Source organism: Sorex fumeus, unplaced genomic scaffold, assembly GCF_029834395.1.
Source record: "Sorex fumeus unplaced genomic scaffold, SorFum_2.1 ptg000131l, whole genome shotgun sequence".
NCBI classification, from domain to species: domain Eukaryota; kingdom Metazoa; phylum Chordata; class Mammalia; order Eulipotyphla; family Soricidae; genus Sorex; species Sorex fumeus.
The window spans coordinates 18,507,539-18,523,182 of record NW_026606188.1 but is presented as its reverse complement, the minus strand read 5'-3'; the positions used below and the strand labels follow the sequence as shown (position 1 = coordinate 18,523,182).

Sequence of the window (15,644 nt, the reverse complement as noted above, 5' to 3'; positions counted from 1 at the left end):
TCGGGAGATTTGAGCCTGATTTCCAGCGAAGAGGTATTTTCATGTGTCTGACGGCCACGCAGAAAACGCCCAGCCACGAAAGGCCGTGGATCTGCAGCCTCGCCGTGGACCTCGCGTGGACGGGGGTCCCGCGGGCCCATAGTCCGGGCGGCAGTCGTGCCCGGACGCGTCTGGACCTCGCCTTCGCGCAGGGGCTCGAGGCCCCGCCACGCCGCTTCCTCCCCCTGGGCAGCCTCCCGGCTCTGCTGCAGGCGGGGCAGCAGGCCGGGCCGCGGGTCCCGCTTCCGCCCCGCCCGGCCGCGCTCCGCCCCGCGCGCCGCCCCCCGCGCCCGCCGCGGCGCCCGGTCCGGCCCGCCGCGCCTGCCGCCCGCCCGCTCGGACCCCGCGCCCCGCGCCTTCCCGGACGCGTCCCCGCCGGCCCTGGGCGAGCTCCGGGCCCGCCGCGGGCGCCGCCCGCCCCGCGCCTCCCGCCGCGGCCGCGCCGGCATGGGCCGGGCCGGGCCCCGCCGCGCCGCGCCCGCCCGCTGACGGCGCCGCGAGCCGGGTCCGAGAGTGCCGTCATGAATTCTGGAGTCGCGATGAGATTCGACAGCGACGCCGCCGCCGCCGCCGAGCTGAGCGAGGTAGGTCCGCGCGCCAGCCCTGCCCCGGCGCGGCCCGGCCCGGCCCGCGGCGCCCCTTCTCCCGCGCAGCGTCTGCGGGTGCGCGGCGGTGCTGGGCAGGGGTTCTGGGTCTGGCGACCGGCAGTGCTGCTCGGGAAATGACCTGAGCCGGCGTGCTCTATCTTCAGGCTGGAAACGTCGCTTTACACGTTCGCTCCGGGCGCCCGCCCCTGCCCCGACCCGGACTTCGCGCCCGGCGTTACTTTTCGCGGTGCGCAGAATGCACGGGAATCCCGGTTGGCGCTGGCGGGGGGCGTGCTGCAGGGTAACTCCCCCCCACCCCGCCACCCGACCAGCTCGAGGGGAGGCTTTGCTTAAGGTCTGGCGCGGGGGACCCTAGTCTGAGAGGTGGACGTCCGGCGCTGGGCGACTGACTGGAAGAGGAGAAAACTTCGCAGAGCCGTGGAGAAGTTTATTTCCTGCCCGCCGCGGCTTTGAGGCCAGAACATTTGCAATTCCTGCCACGGTCTGGCTGTAACCGAGCCACTTGGGGGTTTGAGACCAGCTTTGAAATTGAAACATCAAGCTCGATGCAAATGTGTGATCAGCTTCGTGCTGAGCTGCCTTCTTTTCTTCTCCGTTTAAAAGGACTTTAAAGAGGCCTCGGGACAAAGCCCTAGGGCTCGGAATGCCCGAGGTGGGCTGGGAGACCCCGGGAACTGGAGGAAGGGGAGGAAGGCTGCTTGACCGCAGTCTTCCCGCCTAGCGCCGTCCCATCCATTTCTGTATACAGAAGTAGAAGAGTCGGTGCCCTTTGAGGGAGAGTGGAAAGGAGACCGGAGTAAAAATAGCCAGTAGACCGATAGAGGTGATGTCAGATTTCCAGCCTTAAAGGGAAAAATGGAAGGCTGGCGTCTGGGGGCTGCCAGTACCAGGGGTGCTGTCGGAGAGGTGACCGAGTGGGTCTGTGGCTGGAGGCCAACCGTGAGTGCTCTCAGGCGCCTTGCTTCTGTGCTGGCCCTGCCACACTTTGACCCAAAGAGGTTCTATTCCCAGGGATGTAGACAGCTCTAGAGATGGGAGATGGGCACCTTCCCCACACCCCCTAAGTGACTTTTGCCAGTTTTACTTGCAGGGAGAGGTTTCACATTTAAAAAAGAACCCAGGACCCTGCTCTCTTACTAACTCTGTGGACACACTTTTCACTTCACTTTTAAATTTACAAACGGAACCAAAGGCATTGCAAACAAAAGGCAGAGGCCCCAGGCCACCCCATCTCCCTCAATTTCTCTATCACACCTGAGTTACTGTTCTTTGTTGCCTTTGAAAATGAATCACAGAATCAAGAGGAAGGTGACTAGAAATCTGGAGGGGTGGGGACAGGATCTGGGTTGACTTTAGCACTTACTGTGTTGGCTTAGGTGAGTGCCTTAGCGGAGCCAGTGGTGTCTGTGAAACTCCTTCAGAAGCTGAACTTTCCGTTCTTTGTTTTGTTGTATCCTCTCCTTAAGTACCCCTTAGAAAACTGGTGTCCAGATGAAAAAGTTGAGGGGACTTAGAGGACCCTGCATTAATTGCAAAAATAATAATAATAATAATAATAATAATAATAATAATAATATCTGATCATTGTAGGACCAGGTCCCTAGGGAAATAAGCGAACTTCGGCCCCAGTATATTCTTTGCTTTCCAGCCATGCCTGCACATTCATTTTTTGGCCTCCTTTCAAGCCTCTTTCTAGGTTCAATTGTGTAGCTGTCCTCCCAGCCCTAGTTTCCTGGCAGATTGAGTAGTTGCAGTAGACAGCAGGGCTAGCTATTTTTAGTTTTCCCGGATACTCTAAATTAAGGTAGAGAGAAGTTGTAAGGTGGTGGCAGTTCCTTAGATGGTGCCCAGATGGACCCAGAGATCCGAGCAACTGGTTTGTATTCCTCACATTCCATCTTTGGTGTAAAAGAGAACTTCTTATACTCTTGATTCCTTCACTTTGACACTGATTTTGTTACCTTAAGGAGGGTGGGGAAGGGGATGGCAGTGTTGTCCTGCTCTTTGTTGGTAGGCCTCCTTCTCACCTGAGAAGAGAAGGGCTGGACTAATACAAGACTCCAAGGTCCTCTGCAATTTTACTGCCTTGGAGCCTCAATGCTGTCCTGAGGGCACGCTGTGGTCAGAGGCAGCCTGTGGCGTACCTGCCATTTCAGGGCAGGAAAAGTTCTGGAAGTATCATAACCAATAGGCCACTCATTCCTGTTGACTTGTGAGTTTACCACTTCTACCAGGGTTCTCACACCTCCGAAGACTTTGTTCTTTAAATGTAATTTTGGCCCTGACTCCATAACACACCTCAACTGCGGACCAAAGCTTGCTGCCATTATAAATAAGATTGGCAGAGTGACTAGTAGTGGATTCAAGTCACTCTCCCTTGTTCAGGATGCAAAAGGAAAATTTGAGAAGCTTATTAATTAATTGCTTATTCTTTTAACTTGGCTATTAGTGGTCCCTATCAAAGACTTAAACGACGACATTTTTGTTTTCGAAGATGAAGTTAAGAACTTCGACGTAAGTCAGTCTCAAAGTACTTAGGAAATTGTTTGACCTTCAGCCTCCTTTCATCCACGATCAAGATGCCCTTAGTAACGTTAGCATTAGATTAAATTGTCCCAGCCAGTCAAGGGAAGCTTCCTACAGCTTTGACTTTGTCATCATTTGTCTTTGAACAGCAGTCCTGTTTCTCTTGGTAAAAATTGTGGGAACATTTTGTTTGGGTGGGTGGATGGGTGGGGAGAACTGGCACACTTGACAATGCTCAGGGGTTGCTTGTGGCAGTACTCATGGTGCTGGGATCAAACCTGGGGATCCCACATGCGCTCCAGCCTTTTGAGCCAGTTCCCCTGTCCAGGACAGTCAGTAGTCTAACTATTCAGCACCCAATCACAGCTCTTGGTTCAAAGACCTTGGAAAGAAGATGTGGTAAGGTATAGCAGTATCAGGAGTATATATATGTATATATATTTATATATATGTATATTTTGTGTGTATATATATTTTGGGGTCACTTGACAATACCCAGGACTTACTCCTGGCTCTTCACTCAGTAATTACTTCTGGCATTGCTTGGGGCACCATATGGGATGCAGGTGATTGAACCTGGGTTGGCTACGTGCAAGGTAAAAGCCCTGTCCCCGTTGTAATATCGCTCTGGCCCCAAGACTTAAATTTTCTTATCCTCACAGAATAACTGTGTATTGGATCTACTTACCTGGTAGACAGTATATTTATGTAGCAAAACGAAAATTTATCTTTATTTTCCTCCTGCATGTAATTTGGAGAGCAACTCTGTGTTTTCACCATTGATTTGTAGATAGCTATTCACTGATACTCCAATTAGGAGGAAGCTGGAGCATAGAGATCTAAGGGCTAGAGCACACGCTTTGTATGGAGAGCCCTGGGTTCATCCCCATGCCATGTGGCTTCCTAACCTGACAGGAGAAACCCCTGAACATTTCTGGGTGTGGTCCCTGGAACAGAATTAGACCTATATAGGAGAAAACTGTTCTAGTATTGCTCTAAGTTTAGCAACCTTTCTCCAACTGTGGTCCATTTTCAGTTTTGTTTACTTCCTATCCCACCCCCACCCCCATTCTATCAGTTGGTCCCCTTGCCACATGCTATGGCCCCCTGTTTATGTGATTTTCACCTGTGCCCCCTTGGAATATCCTGGGGTCCACAGGGCTCTATATGGCTCCCAGCAGAGAAACACTGCTTTTTTTTTTTTTAATTAGTGAAACACCATGAGGTACAGTTGTAGATTTACAAATTTTTGTGCTTGGATCTCGGTCATACCACGATCAAATACCCATCCCTCCACCAGTGCCCATTTTCCACCACCAGGATAATATCCCTCCCCCCCATCCTCCCATCCCCCCATCCCCCCCTGCCACTGTGGCAGGGCATTCCCTTTTGTTTTCTCTCTCCTCCTGGGTGTTGTGATCAGCCAAAGAGGCATTGAGTGGCGAACATGTTCAGTCCAGTCTACTTTCAACCTGCATCTCCCCTCCTGGGAGGATCCTCCAAACACCCTCCACTTGGTGTTCCCCTTTCTATCTGAATTGTCCTTTCCCCTAGAATACCCAGCTGGCCTCTAAGTTCTGGAGTAATTCTCCTGGTGTTGCTCTCAGCTATTCTTGGGTATTAATCTCATATTTTATTATTTTATATCCCCCAGATGAATGCTATCTTTCTATGTCTATCCCTCTCTTTCTGACTCATTTCGCTTAGCATGATACTTTCCATGTTGTACCACTTGTATGTAAAGTTCATGACTTCATCTTTTCTAAGAGCCACATAGTACTCCATTGTGTAGATGTACCAAAGTTTCTTTAACCAGTCATCTGTTCTTGGGCACTCAGGTCTCTTCCAGTTTCTGGCTACTGTAAAGAGTGCTGCAATGAACAAACAAGTGCAGATGTCACTTCGGCTACACATTTTTGCCTCTCTGGGATATATTCCCAGGAGTGGTATCGCTGGGTCAAATGGGAGCTCAATTTCTAATTTTTTGAGGAACGTCCATACTGTTTTCCAAAAGGGCTGAACCAGTCGGCATTCCCACCAACAGTGAAGGAGTGTCCCTTTCTCGCCACATCCGCGCCAGTAACGGTTGCTTTTGTTCTTTTGAATGTGGGCCAGTCTCTGAGGTGTGAGATGGTATCTCATTGTGGTTTTGATCTGCATCTCCCTGATGATTAATGATGTAGAGCATTTTCTCATGTGCTTTTTTGCCATTCGGATTTCTTCTTTGAGAAAGTTTCTGTTCATTTCATTGCCCTATTTTTTGATGGGGTTGGATGTTTTCTTCTTGTGGAGTTCAACCAGTATTTTGTATATCCTTGATATCAACCCCTTGTCAGATATGTATTCGGCGAATATTCTTTCCCATTCTGTAGACTGTCTTTGTATTTTGGTCACTGTTTCTTTGGATGTACAGAAGCTTCTTAGTTTAAGATAGTCCCATTTATCTATCTCTGTTTTCACTTGCTCAGCCAGTGGCGTGGCATCTTTGAAGATACCATTAGCTTCAATGTCCACTGGAGGGTTTTGCCAACTTTGTCTTCAATGTACCTTATGGTTTCTGGTCTGATGTTGAGGTCTTTAATCCATTTTGATCTTACTTTTGTACATGGTGTTAGGCAGAGTTCTGAGCCCATTTTTTTGCATGTAGCCGTCCATTTTTGCCAGCACAATTTGTTAAAGAGGCTTTCCTTACTCCACTTCACATTTCTTGCACCTTTATCAAAGATTAGATGATCATATGATTGGGGGGAGATGTCAGTGTATTCAACTCTGAGAAACACTGCTCTTAAAGCACTTAATGGTCATCTCACAGAAATACTTACTCTTCATCAAGTTGCAAAATATCAGCACTGGAAGAGCCTGTGAGATCACTAATCCTCCACACCCATTTCTGCTTTCTGATTCTCCTCTGTCCTTAGGCTCACACATTGTACATATTGTACTGAGTTGTTTCATGACTGTCTTATCCAGGCTCTGGCTCCAGAAGCAGTGCCCAGATCTGCCAACAGTCTCATACAGTGGAGGTGCTCTTCAGATGTGGGTATGAACACCACATCTCAACTCTTTTTTTAAAAAAATTAAATCACTGTGATAAACATTTTACAAAGTTGTTCATGATTGGGTTTCCAGTCATACAATGTTCCAACATTCATCCCTTCATGAGTGCACGTTTTCTACCACCAGTGTCCCCAATTTCCCATCTTCCACGCCCCTCCCTCCTGCGCCCCTCCCCCCCCCCAGTTTGGCAGGCATTTTTCTTCTCTCTCTCTCTGGGCATTACTCACCTCTTTAAAAAAAATTAATGTAGTGCTTGGTGTCAGAGATTTTTCTTCCCCGATGGTCTATAGCTGTGTAACAAATTAATTGCCTCTAAATTTAGAGGCTGAAAGTAAGAATCTTACTTGCCCATGATTTTGCAGTTTTGCCAGAGTCTGGGATAAAGTCTCTGTGACAGGAGTTACAGGGTCTACTTTGTTTTGGATTAATCACAGGCTGGGGAGCGGGTGTGGGCATGCATGGAGGTCCCCTCAGTTTACTGGCCTGCCCAAGAGGCTGTGGTGTTCCTCTAGATTGACAGCTGGGTTTCAGGACGGAGGAAGTGTGAGCTGCCAGTCCTTTTTAAGTGTAGGACTCACCGTCTGGGAAATGGCTTGCAGGGCCATGCACTGCATAGTCCTCCAAAGCACCTTCAGGTGTGGTCCCCTATGTACGCTCCTTTCCCAGGATGTGTAAGCACCTTTAAATTGGGTGAAGCTAGGAGTGATCACACATTGACAGATGTTTGCGGGCTTGGGCGGCTCTCTCTCGCCGCCCACGTTTGGTGCTCTCGAACTGCTTCCCAACCCAGGATGGCCATTGCCTTGGACGGACGAAGGAGGAATGAGGGCCAAGCTGGTTGGTGATCAGTGGCCGTTTATTCCATCACTGGTCTCTCCCAAACTCTCTCCACAACTTTCACAACTCTCTCCCCAACTTGCCCCCAATTCTCTCCAACTCTTCCCCAGCTCTCTCCAACCCTCTGACTCACTCCACAATGCTCTCCCCCTCATGTCACAACTCTCTCTCTCTCTTTCTCTCTCTGCCACTGCCTCCACCAGTCGCTCTCTAACTCTCTCAGTAACTTGGTCTCTCCAGTGCCCATGCTCACTCAGTCTCTTCTCAATCCCCGCAGCAACTCTGTCTCTTCTTCCCAGTCACCCCAGCAACTCTTTGCCTTCTCTCACCATCCTGCCAAACCATGCCTCCCTCTGGGAAGCACAGTCAACATGTTTTTCAAGTCTTCCTGACCACCTGCAGCCCACAAGGGCAGAATAGCACTTAAGGTATGTTTCTTCTCTCCTTAGTCCAGTAACTTAATTAACATCTTAATTCTACTTACTAATATGTGCCACTCTGTATGGACACAGTAATGGGCACATTTAGGCTTGTAGGGTGGCTCTCCTGGGGACATCACACCACAGACTCAGACTACAGTGCTCAGGCCGGATCAATCATTCCTAACCCCAGCAGGGTCCGAATCTAGTTATTGCTTTTTGGTTCATGAAAGAATTTGTCCTTGACCATGCTCTTATCTTATAATTAAGCATTAGGGCACTTTTCCCAGGCCCATTTCGATGCCGGGGTGGATCACAGCTTGCCCTGGGTCCGTCCAGTCCCTCATTAGAACCCTGCTTTTGGGCATCTAGGAAGTAAGGGCAACTGAGGATTAAGTAGAGAGAGCAGATGTCCAGGAGGTAATACTCTCTGGAATCAATTAACTCCCAAGGTACAGGCGCGTCTTTTTAACTGTCTTCCTGTGTCCATACAAAAAGCAATTTCTCTGAAATAACTAACCATGCAAAAGACATTAAGGGGAAGAGAAAAGCAGTATTTACAAGTCAGCAGAGTCTGATCAGAAGACAAAGGTAATTGACAGGTTGGGGATCAATAAACAAACCCAAGCTCCCTGAGGCCAGGGAAGAAGGGCAAACCAATGTTATCCTGCACAAACAAACACTGTCCTCCTGTTGTTCATCAATTTTGCAGTAATGTCTCCATTTTGAGACTTCTTGTTACTGTGTTTGGCATATCATATACGTCACGGGTAGCTTGCCAGACTTTGCTGTGCAGGCGATACTCTCAGTAGCTTGCCGGGCTTTCCGAGAAGGGCGGAGGAATCAAACCTGGCTCAGCTGGGTTGGCTGCGTGCAAGGCAAATACCCTACCGCTGTGCTATCGCTCCAGCCCAGTGTTATCATACAGTCCCCCCAAATAAAAAAGAAATGTAAGACTGAAATGGACACAGTATCACCTCTCTGTTATTATTGGTCAAATGGTTGTATGTTTAACCAGGAATCAAATAGATCTCTAGTCTATAAGGGGACAGTGACAGAATTTGTGACTTTTTGTGTTTTTATTCATTTTACTCCTTCTTTTCCCCTTCTTTTTGTTGCTCTTTTTTTTTAAATTTTATTTTTATAAAGTAGTTCATAATATTTGTTTATATTTAATATTTGAATACCAGTCCCACCATCATTACATCTTACCACCATAATTTGGATGTTTCCATCCCGAACCCCAACCCCTGCCCTGAAACAGAACCAAAATAATTTATTTTATATTGTTTGTTATGAGTAAAACACTGAAAATGCTCCAAAAAACTTTGCAGAGGGAGAGTGTGTGAAGATTGTTGTATTTCACCTGGGACCATTAAGCCCTTCTATAAGAGAATACTGGTATGTTGTTAAAGATTGAGCCTTCTGTGCTTATGTATGTATATCTGTAAAATATATTTCTCTCTAAAATTGGTTGCCTTCTGCTTTAAACCCCATCAAATGTGGTGCGCTACTCTTTGGAGTATGAGTGGTGTGATGTATGAGTTGTCGAAGGATAGGTTTATTCATGGGTGAGGCCCGAGCATGTGGAGAGCGGCTGTAAGCATGGCTGTGGTTGAGTTCTGAAGGTTTCTGGCTGCTAAGGCTGGGTCCCTTGGAGTGGGCAGGGGCTTCACCTGCCCCCCTCAGGGGTGTCCCAAATGAAACAGCCTGGCATGGGGTCCGACGTCATGGCTATGGCATATTGTTTTATGCTCTCTTCCGAGAGAGAAGGACAGTGAGTCTCTGGATCATGGCTGTTGATGAGATTATCTGGTGCCAGCCAGAAGTGGCTTGTGGGTGTGACTGCCAAGTTGCTGGAAACAAGGGGGACATGGTGGGAGGTCACCCATTTCTGGTTCCATTGAACCTGGAGTTTTCAGTCACAAGTCCTGCATACCTGGGTTTTCTGCAGATTCACTCATGGGTGAGACTTGACCTGAGCATGTGGAAAGTGTGTGGAGAGGGGTGTCCTGAATGAAACAGCCTGGCCCACGTGGAGTCTGGTGGCATGGCTGTGGCGAGTTGTTTTCCCCTTTGTTGCTTGGGATCTCCCTTGCTTGGCTGTGGTGCTCTTTGGGACTTGCATGTCTTGATTGCAATGTTTGGGATCACACTCACTCAGTTATGCTTACTGGGGATAACAATCCTAACCGCAAAGTTCACATTTTAGTTATAGGGCACATGTGGAGTGGTCACATACTTTTTTCAGTTGTGGTGCTGGCACACACCTAATAGAATATGGAGATTTCATATATCTCTTGAACCATTCCCAGGTGGCAGAGTTGAGAAACTGCACTTAACATATTTGAGCAGTACTAAGGACTTAACTCATGGCCTGATATTTGCAAGGCTGGCAATTTTAGCCACAGAGCCATCCCCAGGCCTATTTTTAGCTACTCCAGACACCTGAAAATGACAGTGTTTTCTAAAATCCTCTTTTAAATCTTAATGCTTGGCAGTGTTTCATCATTTTTTTTTTGTCAGTCGTTGCTAATAATTTCTAAGCATTTCTCAGCTATTGATAGGCTTAATTATTGTTTATCATTTTTAAAAGAGCTCCATTAGAAGCATTCTGTTTTATCTATGGAATAGGGGCAAAAATGGAGCCATAAAGGAGTGAAAAATTTTACCTGTATGTCAAGAGTTGAGCCCATGTACTCTTTCTCAAAACACTGTTTGGACATGTTTTTCTTTCGTTAGGTGCTGTTACTGACCTTTGATTTTGAACACATGTTCTTAGTATGGAATGTGCTATTTATTTATTTTTTTATTAGTGAAACACCATGAGGTACAGCAAAAAAGTACAGTCAAAATGACATCTGCACTTCTATGTTCATTGCTGCACTGTTCACAATAGCCAAAATTTGGAAAAAAAAAAAACCCCAAGTGCCGAAGGACAGATGACTGGTTAAAGAAACTTTGGTACATCTACACAATGGAATACTATGCAGCAGAATTTTCTATTTAATAAGCCTGGCTGGAGCAATAGCATAGCAGGTAAGGCATTTGCCTGCATGTGGCCAACGACCCGGGTTCGATTCCTCTGCCCCTCTCAGGTATCCTGGCAAGCTACCGAGAGCATCTTGCCTGTACGGCAAAGCCTGGCAAGCTCCCTGTGATGTATTTGATATGCCAAAAACAGTAACAAGAAGTCTCAGAGACTTGTTACTGGTGCCCGCTCGAGCAAATCAATGAACAATGGGAGGACAGTGCTACTTATTATTTATTTTTTAGTGTCATACACAGCAGTGCTCAGGTCACTCCTGCCAGTGCTTCAGGGACCGTATGTGGTGCTGGGGATTGAGCCAGGGTCAGCTCCATGCAAAATGCTTTACCCCATGCACTGTTCTCTCTGGTCCCTGAAGTTTTTTTCTTGACCCTCTCCCTCTAGTCTACCCAAATTCTTAGCACTTGAATCTTTCACTTTTCCAAGACACAAGAGGGAGTACTCTGGATTATACAAATAATAAACAAAAGTCCAGTTTTTAGAGTAAATATTTACAGAGATCCCTGAGCTCACCCCCTTGGCCAGTGGCCCATTTCTCTTATTGAATGGAAACAGCTAATATAAGCACATATGGAGGAAAAGAAATCATCTTTTGTATTCTCATAAGTAGTGTCAAACACTCTTAGATTGTCAAGCACTTTATATATACAAATCTTTATATATGCATAGCTCTTTCAAGGTTATCTCTTAAATTCTCAAGTGAAACCTTGAGAAAATTTAGAGGAAGAGACATTTTGAGACCGCGGCCACTGTCCCTGCTCCCTGGCAACCACCATTCTCCTTGTTCTTCTAGGACCAATCTAGATACCTCAGCTAAGTGAGCTCATACAGGTCCTTTGGCATTTTCCCATTAGGTTGTAACATCTATGAGAATTTCCTTCTTTTTTTAAAATTTGAGCTATAGTTGATTGTATATATATTATATTACTTTGAATTTTTCTATTTGTTGGTCAGTGGACCCTTGTGTTGCCTCTACCTTTTGGTTATTGTAAGTAATACTTCTATGGTAGTGGTGTACAATTATCTGTCTGAATTTCAGATTTTCACATTTTTCCACGCATAGTGGAATTACAGGAACATATTGTGGTTTAACGTTAAAATTAACGAGGTGGTTACTGTGTGGATCACTCCTGATCACAAGAGACCATCTGTGGTGCCAGGGATTGAGTTGGGTTCAGCTGCATGCAAGGCAAGGGACTTACCTCAATATCCTCTGTGCTATTTCTCCAGTTCTACTCTTAAGGTTTTTATTTGTTTGGTGCTACAACTGGCAGTGCTGAGGGCTTACTCCTCCTCTGCACTCAGGGATCACTCCTGGTAGGCCCTGGGGCCATATGGGATGCTAGAGGTTGAACCTGGGTCAGTCATGTGCAAGGTGGTACCTTACTTTCTGTACTGTCTCACTGGTCTCCCTATTTAAGAATAATTGTTATACCATTTTTCATAGTGATTGTCTCATTATTCTCACTAGCAATGCATAAAAAGTTCAAATTTTTTTCACATCCTTGCCAGAACTTGCCTTCTATTTTATTTTATTTATTTTATTTTATTTTATTTTATGTTTTAAGTAACAACCACCATAATGAATGTAATGTGGCATCATATTGTGGTTTCTATTTGAATTTTGCTGATGATTTCTTAGAATAGAACATCTTTTCATTTGTTTATTGACTATTGTTTTGAAGAAATATCTACTCAAGTCCATACACATAAAAAATATTTATTGAGGTACTGTGATTTACTATATTCTTAATGATAGTTTTATGCATACACACTCCAATACCAACCCACCACCTATGTTCCTTTCTCACTTTAAGGATTTTAAAAAAATTTATTAAAACACCATGATTTATAAAGTTATTCACAGTTGTGATTCAAACATATTATGCTCTGGCACCAATCCTACTACCAGTGTTTGGGATAATTTGGTTGTATATTCTAGTAGTTCTTTACTATTCTGGAAACCACTCATCTTCTCCTTTGTCCATATCTAAATTTATTTGTGGTTGGGCTTCACACATGCTTACTCTTGGTGATTCTAGCTGCAGTGATAGAGAATGTCAAATAAGGCTTTCAGTGAAGGCTTCAGCTCTGCTCAAGCCTAAGAGTTTCCTTAGTGCCTCTTGTCAGGACAGATTAACTTCCTGAAATATCCAGGAGCCTTTGTGTGTTTCACAGGGTTGTATATTTCCCAGTCATCCTATGATTTAAAGCAGTTCTTCTCCTGGAGACAGCGGTTTTCATCCCCCCACCCCATCTCAGTCCTCAGACAGATTTCAGTCTGCTGATGTGAAAAGGTTGATTCCTGAGTGCAGATCCAGGAATAAGCCCCGAGTATTGCCAGGTATGTTCCCAAAGAAGCAAGCAAAAAAAAAAAAAAAAAAAAGAAAAGAAAAAAAATAAAGAAAAAAAGAAGGCTGAACACCTGAACTAGGTGATCTCTAGGCAAGATAAAATTTTGTTTATGGCATTTGAAGAGTTAGTTTTTTTTTTTTTCTTTTTGGGTCACACCTGGTGATGCACAGGGCTTACTCCTGGCTCATGCACTCAGGAATTACTCCTGGTAGTGCTTGGGGGACCATATGGGATGCTGAGAATTGAACCCAGGTCGGCCCTGTGCAAGGCAAATGCCCTACCCACTGTGCTCGTTCCAGCCCCTGAAGAGTTAGTTTTAAGAGAGGGCTTTAGCAAGAAGGGACTGTGGAGAGTAGCCAGGAAGTCTAGGTCTGGCCTGCTAGATTAGATAACTATTGCTTTATTTCTTGGTACCATGAATTGAATCCTCAGAGCAAAATCTCATTTATTTTTATGCTTGCTTGGGATCACTTTTGATTAAGTATATGGATGAGAGTCAGCATCATCTTAGAATAATGTGGGCATGAGAAAGGTCTGGGGCTGCTAGCTGGCTGGTTATTTACAATAGGTGACTTGGATTCCAGAGCAAGAGTACTTTATTAATTAATTAATTATTTAATTAAGTTTTATTGTACCACTGTGAGAAAGTTACAAGCTTTCATGTTTGGGTTAAAGGTAAAAGGTAAAGGCCCTCCCGTTGATCGTCGATTTGCTCGAGCGGGCCCAGTAACGTCTCCGTTGGAGACCTTGTTGTTACTGTGTCTGGCATATCGAATACTCTCGGTAGCTTGCTGGGCTCTCCGAGAGGGGCGGAGGAATCGAACTCAGGTCGGCCATGTTGGCCGCGTGTAAGGCGAACGCCCTACCCGCTGTGCTATCACTCCAGCCCATTTGGGTTACAGTCACACAATGATCAAACACTTATCCCTTCACCAGTATACATTCCCCACCACCAATCTCCCCAGTATACCCCCCTTCCCTACCCTCCCCCTTGCCTTCATGGCAGATAATATTCCCCATACTCTCTGTCTACTTTTGGGCAGCAAGAGTTCTTTTTATTTCATGTACTTTCATTTCTTTTAACGGGAGAGGTTGGGGGCTTGGGCAACAACTGATGATGCTCAGGGTGCTTGGAGGGATTATGCTGTGCCAGATCTGAAGTCAGAGTTCCAGTTGGAGACAATACTTTTTGGATTGCCCTAACATGAGCCCGGTGATTGAGCATGTGCCCTTCCTGCAAGACTGACTTTCAAGACTTTCTCATGTGGGGCTGGAGCAATAGCACAGCGGGTAGGGCGTCTGCCTTGCACGCAGCCAACATGGCCGACCCGAGTTCGATTCCTCCGCCCCTCTCGGAGAGCCCGGCAAGCTACCGAGAGTATTCGATATGCCAGACACAGTAACAGTTATGCTACCATCTCTATAAAATGCTTGCATGCCTTTTAGTACTCCAAGTGTCATCTCCTAGTTGGCATGAAAATGCCGCCAGCTGACCATGGAAGAATATTGAAAATAGAGTAATATGTTGTTGGATGACTAGGAAAAGTTTCTGGGTTTTGGCCAGTTTAGCGGGAGACTTGGGCCACATCTGATGATGCTCAGGGCGCTTGGAGGGACCATGCTGTGCAAGAGATCAAAATTGGAATTGGCTGCAGGCAAGGCAAGTTCCTTAACTCCTCCTGTACTATCTCCCTAGCCTTTGGCCCTGTCTTAGTAATCTTCACACCTAGTCATGTCAATTGATTCAACACTTCACTTGGTTTGTAAAATTATGTGTAGTAGAGGTGAGCTGTGAAATAGAACTCTGCCGCTTTCTAGTTAATCTGGGAGAGTTGCATTTTCTTGACTACATAAACCTATTTCTAAATTGGTGAAAATGAGAATATCTTCCCCAGACAAATGTGAAAACCAGTGGCAGAACCATAGTTCCTTCTGCTGCAACAAAAATTATTATTATTTTAATTTGACTCTTGTCCTGCTTGTTACAGTGAAGGTGGCAAAAAGTACTTTATAAACAGAACACTAGTTTCTGTTCTCAGTAAGCACTCTAGTATAATTTTAGTTCTTAAGTGTAGACAAGTATGCCATGAAGAAAATGACTAGAACCCAAACACTTATTTTCATAGTCTGCTGTTATTTTTCCCTCTGGACACAATGCCAGATATGTTCATTACCTGGAAAAATGTTCTTCCAAATACTGACATTGTAGCACGGTAGCACTGTCCTCCTGTTGTTCATCGATTTGCTCGAGCCGGCCCAGTAGCAACTCCATTGTGAGACTTGTTGTTACTGTGTTTGGCATATCGAATACATCACGGGTAGCTTGCCAGGCTTTGCTGTGCAGGCAAGATACTTTCAGTAGTTTGCTGGGCTCTCCGAGATGGGCAGAGGAATCAAACCCAGACCCTGGTTGGTTGTGTGCAAGGCAAATGCCCTACCCACTGGGCTCCAGCCCTTATTAATACTATGAACAAATAATACTATGAGCAAAATTTAAAATACACACAATGAAAACAGAATGATGTCTAGGATAGGGTGAACACACTGATACAGAATTTGAAGACCACATCATTGTGCCAGGCTGCCTGCCAGCGACTAGTGGCTCACGAGTGAACAAGGCAGACTCAGGCCCCATTCATAAGAAAGATGCTGCTCTATGAGACAGTTTATAACATTACCAGTGTTAGGGACAGAAAGATAGTACAGCAGACGGGCATTTGCCTGCATGCAAACAACCTGTGTTTGATCTCCAGA

General features: G+C 45.9%; 1 protein-coding gene across 1 annotated transcript in view; it reads left to right on the top strand.

Moving 5' to 3' along the window:
- The first annotated feature begins 472 nt into the window (after positions 1-472).
- Positions 473-15,644, top strand: part of MCC (MCC regulator of WNT signaling pathway) — a 275,994-nt gene continuing 260,822 nt past the window's right edge. Inside the window, exon 1 of the mRNA XM_056139034.1 lies at positions 473-623. Coding sequence (XP_055995009.1) covers positions 561-623 — 63 coding nt within the window. The 5' untranslated portion in view covers positions 473-560. The remainder of the gene's footprint in view (positions 624-15,644) is intronic.